This window comes from Pungitius pungitius, chromosome 6 (genome assembly GCF_949316345.1).
Source record: "Pungitius pungitius chromosome 6, fPunPun2.1, whole genome shotgun sequence".
Taxonomy (NCBI): Eukaryota; Metazoa; Chordata; class Actinopteri; order Perciformes; family Gasterosteidae; genus Pungitius; species Pungitius pungitius.
The window spans coordinates 22397641-22412974 of NC_084905.1; the positions used below are offsets into that span (position 1 = coordinate 22397641).

Genomic DNA, 15334 nt, shown 5'->3' on the forward strand with positions numbered 1-15334 from the left:
TGAGTTCAATGTAACTCGGATTTTGAATGTCTCTCAGTCAATATCAGTTGTGCTTTCAACATACATGCATTTCGGTTGAATACAATCATGCAGCTGTGCATTGGGATTATTCTATAGATTACAGTGATATTACAATATTCTCATTTCTTTATTGATTACATTGTTTCAGAATCATGGCCGAATCCTGGTGTACATTGAATGAATTTCATTGATTTGTCTAATTTACGAACCGTGTCATCAGTTTCTTTATAATAATCCAAACATACATGACCTCAGGGTTAAACGATATAATTGGAGAATGAAAAAGAGCATGTGCGTGAGAGTTAATAGATCAGGTCTTTCTATGTTGCACTACATTATTTCTAATTCTAACATTTCAAATAATGTTAGAACTTTTAAGGCCACAGGATAACATTTTTTTCCTGTTTTGTGAACATACATATAGTTTATCACACGTAATTTAATCACAATTTGTCAATATGCGACCATTGTGTCTCTGGTGGAGATAAAGTGAACCGTTGCTTAAAAGCAGATTACACGTTATATGTGTTTGTTTATGCAGTGAAGGTCCAGCTGGAGTCATTTAAGTGTATGGCAGATGCTGATTCTGGCCCACACACACACACACTCACTGATCTCATGTCGGTTCCGGACCAGAGCATCATGTCGGCCGCCTCCTGCCCGCTCTGCTTGGCTGCCCAGTGAAGAGCCGTTTGACATGTGGTGACAGGGTGAGTGAATGATGGTGATTAGTGTTACAGCCTCAAGGCTCGCTGTCAAGGGTTAGCTTACTGTGTTAGCGATAGCCCTGTTAGCTACAGTATGTGTCAGTTAGCCAGGTAATACTTTAGTGTGTCTGAATACCATCTTTGTTCTGTTGTAGCAGTCAAGTATTGTATTTGATGATTACGAGTGAACTCCACACTTTCATTTCATGTTTAAACGACATGAAATTAAAACAGATTACTTACAGACAGACTAACAGAGACTAACTATAGACTACCAAGAGACTACAGACTACCATGGACTAACACAGACTGACTACAGTCTACAGACCGATTACAGACTACCTATAAACTAACGGCAGACTAACACAGATCTAACACAAACTACCTACAGAGTAACACAGCCTACCTACAGACTAATACAGACTACCTACAGACTAATACAGACTACCTACAGACTAACACAAACTACCTACAGACTGACACAAACTACCTACAGACTAACACAGCCTACCTACAGACTAACACAGCCTACCTACAGACTAACATAGCCTACCTACAGACTAATACAGACTACCTACAGACTAATACAGACTACCTACAGACTAACACAGCCTACCTACAGACTAACATAGCCTACCTACAGACTAATACAGACTACCTACAGACTGACACAAACTACCTACAGACTAACACAGCCTACCTACAGACTAATACAGACTACCTACAGACTAACACAAACTACCTACAGACTGACACAAACTACCTACAGACTAACACAGCCTACCTACAGACTGACACAAACTACCTACAGACTAACACAGCCTACCTACAGACTGACACAAACTACCTACAGACTAAAACAGCCTACCTACAGACTAACATAGCCTACCTACAGACTAATACAGACTACCTACAGACTAACCCAAACTACCTACAGACTAACTTCTTCTTCCTCTCCTCTTCTAAATGTATGTCTGCTCTGCATCGTCTCTCAGCTGAAAGAGCAACGTGATCAGGGATCCTTTGATCAGATAGGATCAATAAGCAGATCAGCATCTGTCAGCCCTGTGGCGGTTAGAAGAGTCGCTGGTCTGAGAGCACCATGAAACAGACGGCTACACTGGTTTACAGGCTACTGGTACACAGGCTACACTGGTTTACAGGCTACTGGTACACAGGCTACACTGGTTTACAGGCTACTGGTACACAGGCTACACTGGTTTACAGGCTACTGGTACACAGGCTACATTGGTTTACAGGCTACTGGTACACAGGCTACACTGGTTTACAGGCTACTGGTACACAGGCTACACTGGTTTACAGGCTACTGGTACACAGGCTACATTGGTTTACAGGCTACTGGTACACAGGCTACACTGGTTTACAGGCTACTGGTACACAGGCTACACTGGTTTACAGGCTACTGGTACACAGGCTACACTGGTTTACAGGCTACTGGTACACAGGCTACATTGGTTTACAGGCTACTGGTACACAGGCTACACTGATTTACAGGCTACTGGTACACAGGCTACATTGGTTTACAGGCTACTGGTACACAGGCTACACTGGTTTACAGGCTACTGGTACACAGGTTACAGGTTACTGGTACTCTGATTTACAGGCTACTGGTACACTGGTAGACTGTTTACTGTGAGATGAGGCCCTAAAGCAAAGGAAGTGAAGAGACGGTGGACGGTAACCCTTTGGTGGAGGGAGAGATCTTGTGGCTGATTGTGTGATGATCGGCCCCCGTCTGCCCGAGGACCCGGGCCACTTTCCTTTGTTTGTTCACATATCAATGGCATTGTAATAACCATGTAATTACAATATCTCTACACTCCCATCACACCCGTCACTAATGAGCATGAATTCCACTTCCTGCTGCAGAGTCCACTAATCGAAGTTTAGACAATGGGCCCCGGGGCGCAGACATGTGGAAGGCACCCAACCCCCCCCCCATCCCTCCTTCATAAGAGCAAGACCTTTTTTTTCTTGTTATTTTGTTGGTTATTTTGTTGCTCTTTGTGTTTGTTTTGTAGCAGTTGTGTGTGTCGTGCACGAGGCCCCCAGGGCCCGTTCAGTAATCCATGCTGCTAATATCAGGATGACGGGAGTCGGCAGCAGAGATATAAATACCCCAGTGGAAGTAGTGTGTGTGTAGCACGCTGTTATTGTCTCGGAGCTGTCAGCACGTTTAAAGAGACGGCTACGCATCGCTGCTCCGTACACTAACGTGACAGGAGATGGGACGTGTGCGTGAATCCTTTTTACATGAGGTTCCTTAACACACACACACCTCAGGAGGAGAAGACCACTTACCCCCTTCATCACGTCCACATCACACGAGGTCCGTCCACATAGGCCTCTGGTGGTCAGGCACAGCCCGAAGGAGTGACGCGGCACCCCAGAACTATAATTCCATGGGCTCACCACCTGTGGGGGAAACCTATGGGGTCAGGTGTGCTGCTACAAGGGGGGCAGTGACAGTGGAGGGTCTAGACAGAACAGACCTGGGTTGATGCTGGCTCTCCAGACGTGGAACGTTTAGAATTTATTTGAGTCACTTTTTTGTCTCCTAGGGTTATAGTTGTTTTGAGTGTCTTTATTGTCGTGTTGGGTTCTCTGGAGTCTCTTTGGGGCTGTTTCAAACATTTGAGTCTAATAGCGTCTCATTGGATCCACACCAGCTGATCGTCTTATCTTTTATCTCCAGAATCTTAGACATATAACCATTGGTCTAAACATTTGATCCATCTATTCAATTCAAATCATTTTATTTTGTATAGCCCAAAATCGCAAATGACAAATTAGCCTCAGAGGGCTTTACAGTCTGTACACATGCAACATCCTCTGTGCCGAAACCCTCACATCAGCACAGGAACAACTCTCCAAAACATGAAAACCCTTCCATGGCAAAAAAAGGGAAGAAACCTCAGGGAGAACATCAGAGGAGGGTCCGTCTCCCGGGGTGGACAGACTGCAATGGATGTCATGTGTACAGAATGATCTTTATCTCATACCTTAAATTCATGTTCAGGAGTACTTTAATTTAATATCCTGTGCTGATATTTTCCACCACAAACAAGCGTCCTTGTTGACCTCTAGCCGTGGTGGTGTGTGTGTGTGTGTGTGGGAGGGGGGGGGTTCCTGATGCCATTACTGGTGTTTATTGTCCGGCAGGGGTGCTGAAGCACCAGCTGGGCCTTTAATCAGAGGCCTGCTGGGCCGTCCACACTGTTTACCTGATACACCTGGCTGTTAATTACACACAGAGGGAGGCCGTCCTTCAGCTGGACTCGACACAAGATGGAGCGTATGTCCTCACAGAGACAGGTAAACACCACCACATGTCCTCACAGAGACAGGTAAACACCACCACATGTCCTCACAGAGACAGGTAAACACCACCACATGTCCTCACAGAGACAGGTAAACACCACCACATGTCCTCACAGAGACAGGTAATCACCACCACATGTCCTCACAGAGACAGGTAAACACCACCACATGTCCTCACAGAGACAGGTAATCACCACCACATGTCCTCACAGAGACAGGTAATCACCACCACATGTCCTCACAGAGACAGGTAAACACCACCACATGTCCTCACAGAGACAGGTAATCACCACCACATGTCCTCACAGAGACAGGTAAACACCACCACATGTCCTCACAGAGACAGGTAAACACCACCACATGTCCTCAGAGAGACAGGTAAACACCACCACATGTCCTCACAGAGACAGGTAAACACCACCACATGTCCTCACAGAGACAGGTAAACACCACCACATGTCCTCACAGAGACAGGTAAACACCACCACATGTCCTCAGAGAGACAGGTAAACACCACCACATGTCCTCACAGAGACAGGTAAACACCACCACATGTCCTCACAGAGACAGGTAATCACCACCACATGTCCTCTCAGAGACAGGTAATCACCACCACATGTCCTCACAGAGACAGGTAAACACCACCACATGTGCTCACAGAGACAGGTAAACACCACCACATGTCCTCACAGAGACAGGTAAAAAAAAAATCACCAAATGTAATGCAGTGCTTAAAGAGACTTCTCTGGCCCATACCTGAAATTAGTTTGACACGCCTGTGTTGGACGGTTCTCTTATACGGTTCTGTTAGACGGTCCTTTTGGATGGTTCTGTTGGATGGTTCTGTTGGATGGTTCTGTTGGATGGTCCTGTTGGATGGTTCTGTTGGATGGTTCTGTTGGATGGTCCTGTTGGATGGTTCTGTTGGATGGTTCTGTTAGACGGTTCTGTTGGACGGGTTCTCGTTGTTATATCTGCTCTGAAATATTTCCCATCTCATTAACATGGTAATTGAGGTTCTACGTCTCTCTCCGTTCACCGAGTCTCTGAGCAGACGAGTAATAGGAGCGGGGGAGGATGGTTGGGGGGGGATGGCGGTATGATGGTGGGGGGAGGATGGGTGGGGGGGGGGGGGGTGATGGGAAGGGGGGGGGTGTAGCAACTTCATTGTGTGAGAAATGAAAAGTCCTTCTGGTGGGAGAGACTGTGAAAGGACTCATTGGTCTCTCGCTCAGAGGTCACCAGGGGTCTGAAGAATTATGATTACGTTCCATATCCCCCCGTTGCCCCCCCCAAGATGAGACCCGGCCGCTTTGTTTGGCTCACAGGTTCATCAAGACGAGATGCGCGTCTCTTTCATCTCTTTGTTTTATTCTCTGGGTTGTAGATGAAGATGACTTTCATCATCACTACACATCACTGATGTCGATTGGTGAGGATTCTCATTCCGTTATGATGTAATAAATCCTGTTTTGTTGACTCTATGGAATCAAACTCTTTTCTCTTATTTTGTCCACCTTGTGGAAATAAACCATCTCTGTGTTGCATTTTCTTTGATAGAGAACATTGCTCATTTGAGAGCATCATTTAATGAGACACATGTATATTATATAATGAAATGATAATTATATAACTCATGATTTTATTAGGCTTGATAAGATGTGATTTGAGTTTGAAGAACTTTCTCCTTCAGGAACAGACGTGTCAGATTCTTTTAGAACTCATTTACAACGACACAGAGGATCTGTAGTATCAACAAAGATCACCTTTCACAAAGCAGCTTCTGGTGACTTCTGATACACAGGAGGCTCTGCTAGTAAGTGAACTAACGTAGACCTGATAGCACACCCAACCAGTCAGGACAACGTGGACGCTGCTCACAAGGCTCGACACACAATGTTCCTCCTGAAGCTTAGACTTCTTCTTGTAACGGTCCCATTTCAGTGGAACAAAGTGATGAATACGCTTTGATAAGCTCTGGAGTGATGAAGCCCATGAAACACATACCTGCACACATCACTTCTAATCTCCACCGCTGTCCCTCCACCGCCTCCGGATTAGCATACGAGAGAGTGTTTGCGACTCAACAAGATGGCCGCCCTGCCCCCCCCCAAAGGCGGCGCTCGTCTCCACGCCTCCGCCTGTTGACTACAATTAGGCCTCGCTGGGCAGCAGCAGTTTAACATCTCACAAAGCCGAGATGGTCCTCTAAGTGTTCTGGACGGGAGTCCCTGGAGAGCTCATTAAACCTGCAGCCCCCCCCAGGATGAAACACGTCCCACCTCTCGGATGAGTATTTTGACATCGCTGAGGCTGTAAATAACAATGACTCTACTTTGCACTTCCTACAAGCATCCTGCTTGGCTCTTTGTGGTCGCCATGTGGAGGTTTAAAGATGTTCAGCTGGTTGACTGGACCAAATATTTAAAGCAATAAAATCTTCATCATTAGGAAACAGAACAAGAACATTCACATGAAAACAAAAGGACAAGCTCTACAAAAGAGCCTGTGTTTAGCTTACCGTTAGCTTAGCACAAACAACGAGGCTCATTGTCAAGTAGAATGATGCCAAGTCTACAACTCAAAGTACACTACACCATACAATACACTAGGTTTAATGTGATTGGATGGCAGTACCTTACATACAATACACTGTATATTACCTACATCAAGAAGGTACACTATGGACTCGTGCCGTTGGATGGGAAGTGAGAAGGTCCTGTGTGGGAATCACTGATGTTTTTACCTCAGCAGGTGGACGTAGCTGAGCTGCTCCTTCAAAGGAACACTTGTGTTGTGTTAATAAGACTAATGAGCTCAAGTATTTGACATTTGACAACAACAGTTACTTTGAGACATGTTTGTTGTTTTATACTCAGTGATGAAGGTTTTCTTTCATGTTGCTCTCTTGTCTTCATGTGTAGATAAATGAACATGATTCAGGACCTCCTGGGCGGGGGGGTAAGCTTTGAGTGGTTCTGCTGACGGTCTTAACCCAGAACACCGGCAGAACTCACAGGAGGAAGAGCTGGCAGTGAGATGTTCAATGTGTCACCAAAGGAGCTGCTCACTCACTTCAGTCTGAGGAGACGAGGTGTTCGTCAGCTCAGATCTGCAGTTAATATAGCGCTCACTTGACAGCAAGCCTTCTGATGATAATAATTCATAATAATAATAATAATAATAATAGAAGAACAGTAAATTGACCATTATTGGCACAGATTCCAAACATTGTGAGACTTGTTTTCTCCCGTTGGTCTTAATGAATTATTATGAGTTAATGAGTAAATCTTTAAATTGACCAGGGTCCATCTGTGCACTAAAAAAACAACTAGTGTCTTCACTATTGGGGTCCCTCAGTCCTGGGTCAACTCCTCTCATCCACTCACAGAACTTCTACCACCGCTATGCTGACGACACCAAACTAATCCCATCTTTCCCCCAATCACACGTAGCAGCACTAATGGCTGACATCTCTCAGTGGATGGCCACACCTTCTGAAGATTAGTATTATTATTAGTATAATTCTCACCTAAGGAACAAAGTATTTTAATGGTCAGAAGGCTCTGGTCATCTCACGCCTTGCAGATTGTAACTCCTCCTCTCGCACTAATACAGGAGCCTAATATTGATATTAGTTCCCCGAGGATCCTTCTTAGGGGTAAATAACATTACGCATGGGATCATTTCACATCACTGAAGTCCGGTTCATGTGCTGCTCCAGAGATGTCAGGGAGAGACCGAGTCAGGTGACTGAAACGAGGAGACAGAATTTCATAATGTTTCTACTTCCTGTTAAACGCTTTGTATGCACATTGTACACACACATAAATAGTCAAATGTAGTTATAGTTAAATACACACATGTACTACGTCGCCGGCTTGTGACAGAGAAGAAGAAAGTGCACAGAACAAAGCGGTTATCTCTGCTTATGCTGCTTCCATTTAAATCCGTTTAAAAACTGTCCATCAACTCGTGATCATTTTGATTTTCTGGTCTGGAACTCAAAGACATTCAGAAGACTGAGATATTAAACGATGGAGAAGCTGGAAGCAGCAGATCTGTTTGTTTTTTCGTGATAAAAATGAAGTGCGTTCCTATGAAAAGGTGCTGATGAGAGATGAAAGGAGAGGAGAGCTTTAAAATGCAGGAGGTTGGTGATGAAAGTGATGGTTTCTCCTCTCATCGCTCACAACACATTCTTTCTAGGAAGTAGGAATGTTTTACAGTATCTCTGGAAACGAGTGACGTGAGGAATAATTACCGCTCTAAACCCACGGACCCGAGCGCCGTCAGGAAAAATAAAGAAGGGTTTTGAAGAAGCAAAAGAAAGAGAAGAGGTGTCAGTGTTATGAAGAAGAAGCTGTCAGAGCGTTGTCTTTGAAGCTGATCAGAGACGTCCTTTACTCACAGAACCCAGGAGACGAGACAAAGGGACCAGGACTCCTCCATCGGTCTCTGTCTCCGTGAACACCAGCGCCGGGACGCCGCCTCTGGCCTCCTCCTGGCCTCCTCCTGGCCTCCTCCTGGTTGATGGAGCTCCAGCATCTGCTCCTGTATCCGGTAAGGGTCCTGGACCCGGTCCTGTATTAAAAAACAATAGAATACTTTACCATCCAAACATCAACAAATCAAAGTTGAAAGAATAATTATGTCTGAGTCGTAGTATCGTGTTATTTACACATTATTAAGACAACAATTCTGTTTTTTTAGTTTTATATTGTTTTTATATTTCATATTCTATTAAATCCTATTGTAAATTGAATGTGTTTGTCTTATTTTCCAATGATTGCACCCCGTCCTTGGTATGTCCAACATACTTGGTTCTGATTCTTATTCTGATTTTAATAAATAATAGTATGAAAGTAGTATAAAAACCATGTTTATTTTCTGAGTCTAATATTGAGAGGTCCTCACTTCCACTGACCTTTATTTTGAAATTCCATCTACTCACCTTTAGTTGAGTGATAAAAAGCCCCTCAGTGCACCTCTGGATGTTGGCTGTGGTGACCTCTGCTGATTGATTATTGATTGGTTATTGATTATTGTGACAGAGGGTTGTTTCTGTCCCCTGTGAATGCTCGTCTCCATAGAGACATCCTCAGTCAATTACACATACCGTCTTTCAGGGACCTCCGTGCTAAGCTAACTCACAAGCTACCCAACGGCTAATTTATGTGGAAACCTTCACAAAAAAGAAGAACATTTTGCTGAATAGTTTTGATGTGATGAAGATCTGCTCCGGCTTTGCCCTCTCAGAGTCTCAACTTGCTCCCAACCCCCCCGTCTCCCCCCAAGCCCCCCGTCTCCCCCCAACCCCTCCCAGCAAGGAAAGAGGCATTACTCGACCTTTAACCCGAGAGAAGTCATTCCATAATGTGCATCCCAACTGGTGCAGCGTTTAGGACGGTGTTACCTGGAGATGTGCTTGGAGGACCTCCTCATCACCTCGTCACCATCTTGGATTTTGAACCAACAACCACAATGAAGAACAACCAAGACGACGTCGTCAATAACCCAAGATTGGGAAATCCAACCACAACAATTCACCTGGACCACAGGTCACTAAATGAAGACAGACTGCTCTCACCTGGTCATCATGACCCAGGTGAAGACCAATGCCCCCCCCCCCCCCCCGTCCACCCAATTATCAATAGTTGCGAACAGTAGCCGTAACCAAAGAGGAGCACAAAACAAATCGAGATTTGTGATTTTTTATAGAAATGCAATGTATGTCTTTCCTTGATTCTCACTGTCATCTTCTCGTCCGATGGACCGAGCCGGACCCCCAGCGGGCGTTTGACACCTGTCGATCAATACTAGAATATCATTCATAGTCAGGTACTTTCACAGCTTTCACTCCGTAGTGGATCCTTTCACTCGGTTTTGGATACAAAGACAAACTACAGCCAGGAGACCAGGGACACATGTTGAAATACAGTGAGGAGGACAGGTGATTGGACACAAAAGGACACTCCTCCTCCTCTCTCTGCTCCCTCTACCTCCTCTTTGTCCTCCTCCTTCTCTTCTGAGCCCCCCCCCCCTCTCATCCCGTCTCCCGGAGTCGCCTTGTCTGTCCGGTGTGAGTCGCTCTGTGCGTAATACTCTGCGCGCCGTCATGTCTTTTCGGGGTTTCATTTTCCCGCCGTCCGTGTCTCTGTCCCTGAGCTCTTGCCCGTCCTTCGGTACCGGGGTTCTGTTGGGACCAAGGCAGGAGGAGCTGGGTCGGTCCACTTCGGGATCAGCTTTCGCTCCGTACTCCGGATCCGGGTCCTCTCCCGGTTTCAGCTCGCACCTCCCGTACGGCGGCTCCTTTGAGGTGAGTGACCGGACCGGGACCGGAGCAGATGGAGCGGCCCGGAACCGGGACAGACCAGCTGCTCCGGGTCGCAGACTGAGCCGAGTTTTACCTTCGGACGTTTTGGGTTTCTTTACTTTAAAAACGGAGATTCGATGCTTTTCATTAAAAATAAAATGAATCCAGAATATAACAAATATGTAAATCAAATGAGAATACATGTTAAAATCAAGTGAATTAAAGAAAGACATTAAGACAATGTACATTTTAAGAGAAACACAATAATAATGATAATAATGTAATGGGAATATTAATAATAATGACCTAATCATTATTATTATTATGATTATTATTATTTTGTTAATAACAATTGAAATTATAATAATATTAGCTGAATTAAGGAATATCACACTTTATTTCAAATTAAAGCTGCATCAGTAACTTTCACTTACAATTGACTTTAGATTTAATTAGATTTAATTAGATTAAATGGGTAAATAAATTATAAATAACATTTAGCTACTAAAATCTTTGTTTCTTCAATACATTTATTCTCAGGAATATAACAATACAAAATAACAAGCTTTCTCTGTGGCTGTGGATTAACAGCTGCTATTTTTAGATCAAATTAATTGAGTGTTTTAATGAAACCTTTTTACCCGGATAGTGTCCTTAACCGGATGAAGATGAAGATGAAGAGATTAAGACTAAGATTAGGACTCAGAGGGGCACAAACAGCTGTGAGGTCTCAGGCGTTTCTCTTCTGCCGGTGTTTCAGCGTCCCGGCTGCGATCCGTCCTCTGGGGCCGCTCTGGACCACCACCCGTCCACCCCCCTCGGGGCCCTGGGGCCCTACGCCTACGGAGAAGCGTCTTACCGGAAGAACGCAACACGGGACGCCACGGCCACGCTGAAGACCTGGCTCAACGAGCACCGGAAGAACCCCTACCCCACCAAGGGGGAGAAGATCATGCTGGCCATCATCACCAAGATGACGCTCACTCAGGTCTCCACCTGGTTCGCCAACGCACGCCGGAGGCTGAAGAAGGAGAACAAGATGACCTGGACCCCCAGGAATCGGAGCGAGGACGAGGAGGACGAGGACGTCGAGCTGGAGAGGAACCACGAAGACGACGAGACCGCCAAGGTCAGCGAGGAGCCCGAGGAGCCCGAGACCAGGAGCCAGGCTGGTGAGTGGGAGGAGAGCAGGGAGCTGGAATCAATCACAACAGCAACAGGTACCTTGAATGTTCTCAGTCTAGAAGGCTGGAAGGTTGGTTTTGTGATTGTCGTTGCACAAAGGAAGAACAAACAACAACAAACCAGGTACAAGACCAAGATTCACAAAAGGAATAAAATAAGTGAAACAGTACGAAACATTAAAATTATAAAAGTATGAATAAAACAAAGGTCAAATGTGTGCTAACAAGCTCAAACATTTTAAAACACACGGACCTGTCAATCACGTGTCATTGATTTCACACAAAAGCTTTCAATCACTACATTTATTTAAAATCCACAATCACTTTTGTGCTTCATACTCCACAAACAACAGGATATCTCTCACATGCTGACACACTGCTTTTAAAACTGATTAAAAAAGCAAATTCCCACATTTCTGCAGTAATTGTTTTGAAATATAGAAAGTCAAAGTATTATCAGCTAATTTCAGCTTAAAGGTGACCAGGTGTCCTGCTTCAGTCTCATCACCACGTTTCAGTAGAAGGTGAAGCTTGGAACTGATTTGGACAGAAGACAGAAGACAGAAGACGTGGGGAAGGAAGGACGAGTGATACGAGGACGAAGGAGAGGAAGACTGTGATGAAGGCTCAATCTGCATTCCGCTTATTACTATTGTAATTGACCAGTAATCAATTAATCCTTTATTTATAAACTTTATTGATACATTTAATTATCGTGATGAATTAAAAATATTGATAAAATGAAGTACTTCATGCAAATAAAATACGGTAAAAGTCCTTCTTTGAAAATGCAGGTTAAAAAGGACGCTTCCTTATTTTTTACAAATTGTTCACATTACACAATTAATCTATGAATAAAATAAAGCTTTCAGATACATGTGGGGCAGTAATAAAAATAGAGTAGCGTGATGAAGAAATACTCCATATAATACTTCAAATTATATTATGTATATTCAATCTTTATTTTTACTAAGGTGAAGACATAAGCTGAATAAGTATAAAATACTTAAGTAATAGTAGAAGTACTTCTGCGTCTGATCTGTATTTCTATTCGGATTTGATCATTCAGATTATTGATTTGTTTTAGAATTTGATTAATTGGTCGTTTGTCATTTTTTCTGAAAAAAAACAAATAAACTGCAAAACGACTCAAATGATCTTCTATTATTAAATTAATGAATAGTTTCATTTAGTTGGTTACTGTGTTATTTCTATTGATTATTGTTCATTAATAATTACAATGATCATCGGTGGCGTGTGTATGAGGGAGTGTTTGTGTACTTGTATTTATGTGTTTGTTGTGTGTTTATGGAAATGTTCCTAATGCAGCTAACGGTTCTTTTAGTGATCGACTAATTAACGATTATTGACCGCAGTGGAGGAGCGTGGAAACAAAAAGGAAACTATTCCTTTTGGCCGTTTATTTCCACCCAATAACATCTCTCACACATTCTCAAGTTCATCTCAAGTTAATTCAAATGTCATCATCATAATAAATACATTGAATAGTAAATGTAAGTAAAAAGAAAGTGCAACTAAAGTTTAAAAAATAACTCAAAATAGCAATCAAGTCTCTGCAGGTGAAGAAGCACGTTGAGGAGACTCCTTCATCTGAGTGTGGACGAGCCTCTGCTTAGAACTAAAAGAGAAGAAAAACACTTGACTTGGATTAAAAAGTTGAATCCTATATTGGCCTGTGTGTGTGTGTTGTGTGTGTTTGTGCTGCTGACCTGTGTGTGTGTGTATCTCGTCTACCAGCCTCTGTGGGGACCCCCTGCGTTTTGCTGTTTCGTGAGGACAGCGGCAGCAGCAGCGACACGGACCGAAGCTTCACCGATCCGGACTTCAAGAACTCGGGGGACCCAAGGCTGGCCCTCGTCCCGGGCCCCGCTTCGACAGGGCGCCCCCCCCAGAGCGCCTCCATGGGGTCAGTCCCAGCTCCGCAGCCGCAGCGTAAAGAACTCGTGGACTCGATCCGGGGGCCAAACCCTAAACCCAAATTGTGGTCTTTGGCTGAGATCGCCACCTCTTCAGATAAGCAAAAAGCACCCAGCGACACGTCTCAGACCCAGTTCCCACACAGCCGACATCTCTACTACACCACCTCCCCCTTCCTCCCTGGGTACCCCAGCTTTGGCTCCCTGGGGGTCCCTCAGGGGAGCTCACACCTGAATGGATTACACCACACGATGCTGCAGAGGGCCAGAGTCTCAACAGTCCAGAACCTGCTGGACCTGCATGAGCTGAAGAGAAGCTGAAACTCTTTGCTGCTGGACTCTTCTCTGCACCCAACCGGATACCAAACCTCTGAACACTCAAGTGCTGGAGAGGGATTTATATGTTCATGAAACCTTTGAGTCTCTGCACACAACATGACGTCATTGATTAAAGGACAGTTTTATTAAGACAGAACCAGATGTCACGCTATAATTCTAACCCTAACTCTGACACAGACGTGAAGGGAAACAGGTGAATGAGCAGAATAAAAAAATGTCTTCCTCCTCCTTCTCCTTCTCTTCATCTTGCAATGTTTCAGACACAGCAGTTAGCATTAGTGCTAAGCTAATCCACAGAGAACGGTAAACCAATCACTTCACAAAGCACTGCATCTTCAACCCCTTGAGTGGGGTCCTGGGCGATGGTGCCGCACGGAGCCATATGATGCGCTGGGGACCACAAGGTTGTTGGTTCGATTCCCGGCTGCCGTGTCGAAGTGTCCCTGAGCAAGAATCCTGACCCCTAATTGCTCCCCAGGGTTAGGTGTTAGAGTTTAGAGTTTTTCACATCATTTTAAAAGACAGAAAAATTACTGAAGTTATTTAGCGTAAAAATAGGATCTTTTTTTAAAGTGCACCTCAACAAACTCTTAATGGTCTTCTCCATGGTATCACATCTTAACCCTAACCAGCTGGGGTTCCTCCCCTGCAGAGGTCCACTCCCTTCATGGTCTTTAAGACCTTTAGGATCATATGAGTGGAGCAGTTTTTTATCTTCATGTCAGCATTAATCTAGACACCAACATCTAACAGGCTCAGGTTCCTCATGAGCTTAGCTTCTCTTTGGTTTAAATTGTACTCCAGAAGAGTACTGGGGTATTATACAAAGCATTAATACTTGCTGTAAATGTACTCCAGGGGAGTACTCTACTACATGTAAAACTTTTTTATTTGGGACAATTATTTATAATGTTATAATTAAAATATGGGATTATAAAATAAAAACATGTTTCTTTTTAATTAATCTCAATTAATCTGAAGCATTTCTATGATGTTATACATCTGATATGGTATTTGTGTTGTATAAGTCTTCTAAATGTATTTTATATTTTTTGAGGAACTTTGTGAATTTCTTTTCTTCAATTGTATTTTAAATATTTAATGGGCAGGACATAGTTGAGGTGACATCAAGTATTTATATGTAGATGTTCAGATCACATTTTAATAAAATATAGTTTTATAATACATCCCTATGAAAAGAAGTAAAGACGAAGCTCCTCAGTGTCAGACTCCCCACCATGTTACTAGCAGATAAGCTGCCAGGGGGCCATCATGCAGAGTCCCCAGAGGAGGAACCAGTCTGGAACCATGTCTGGTCCTCCAGCCTGACATTTACATCACACGTCATTTAGCTCTCGCTTTGATCCAAAGTGACTTACAATAAGTGCATTTCAACCATAAGGAAACAAACTCAGAAGAACAAGAAGTGCAATAATAAGCCGATTTACAACCTGCTATAAATAATATAAATATAAATAATAAATAATG

The 15334-nt window shown here is 43.9% G+C and overlaps 1 protein-coding gene across 1 annotated transcript; it reads left to right on the forward strand.

The window, feature by feature from the left end:
- Window positions 1–10028: 10028 nt before the first annotated feature.
- Window positions 10029–13837, forward strand: irx5b (iroquois homeobox 5b). Its single transcript, XM_037451737.2, has 3 exons — window positions 10029–10389; window positions 11147–11558; window positions 13329–13837. Exons 1-3 carry the CDS (start codon window positions 10189–10191, stop codon window positions 13826–13828), a joined length of 1113 nt encoding a protein of 370 aa, XP_037307634.2. The 5' UTR covers window positions 10029–10188; the 3' UTR covers window positions 13829–13837.
- The last annotated feature ends 1497 nt before the right edge of the window (window positions 13838–15334 follow it).

Excerpts from the sequence above, each read along its gene's own strand:
- irx5b (XM_037451737.2), top strand. The coding sequence starts at position 10,189 with ATGTCTTTTCGGGGTTTCATTTTCCCGCCGTCCGTGTCTCTGTCCCTG. Across the intron at positions 10,390-11,146 it reads CGTACGGCGGCTCCTTTGAG|CGTCCCGGCTGCGATCCGTC; the intron begins GTGAGTGACCGG and ends CCGGTGTTTCAG. Across the intron at positions 11,559-13,328 it reads CGAGACCAGGAGCCAGGCTG|CCTCTGTGGGGACCCCCTGC; the intron begins GTGAGTGGGAGG and ends CTCGTCTACCAG.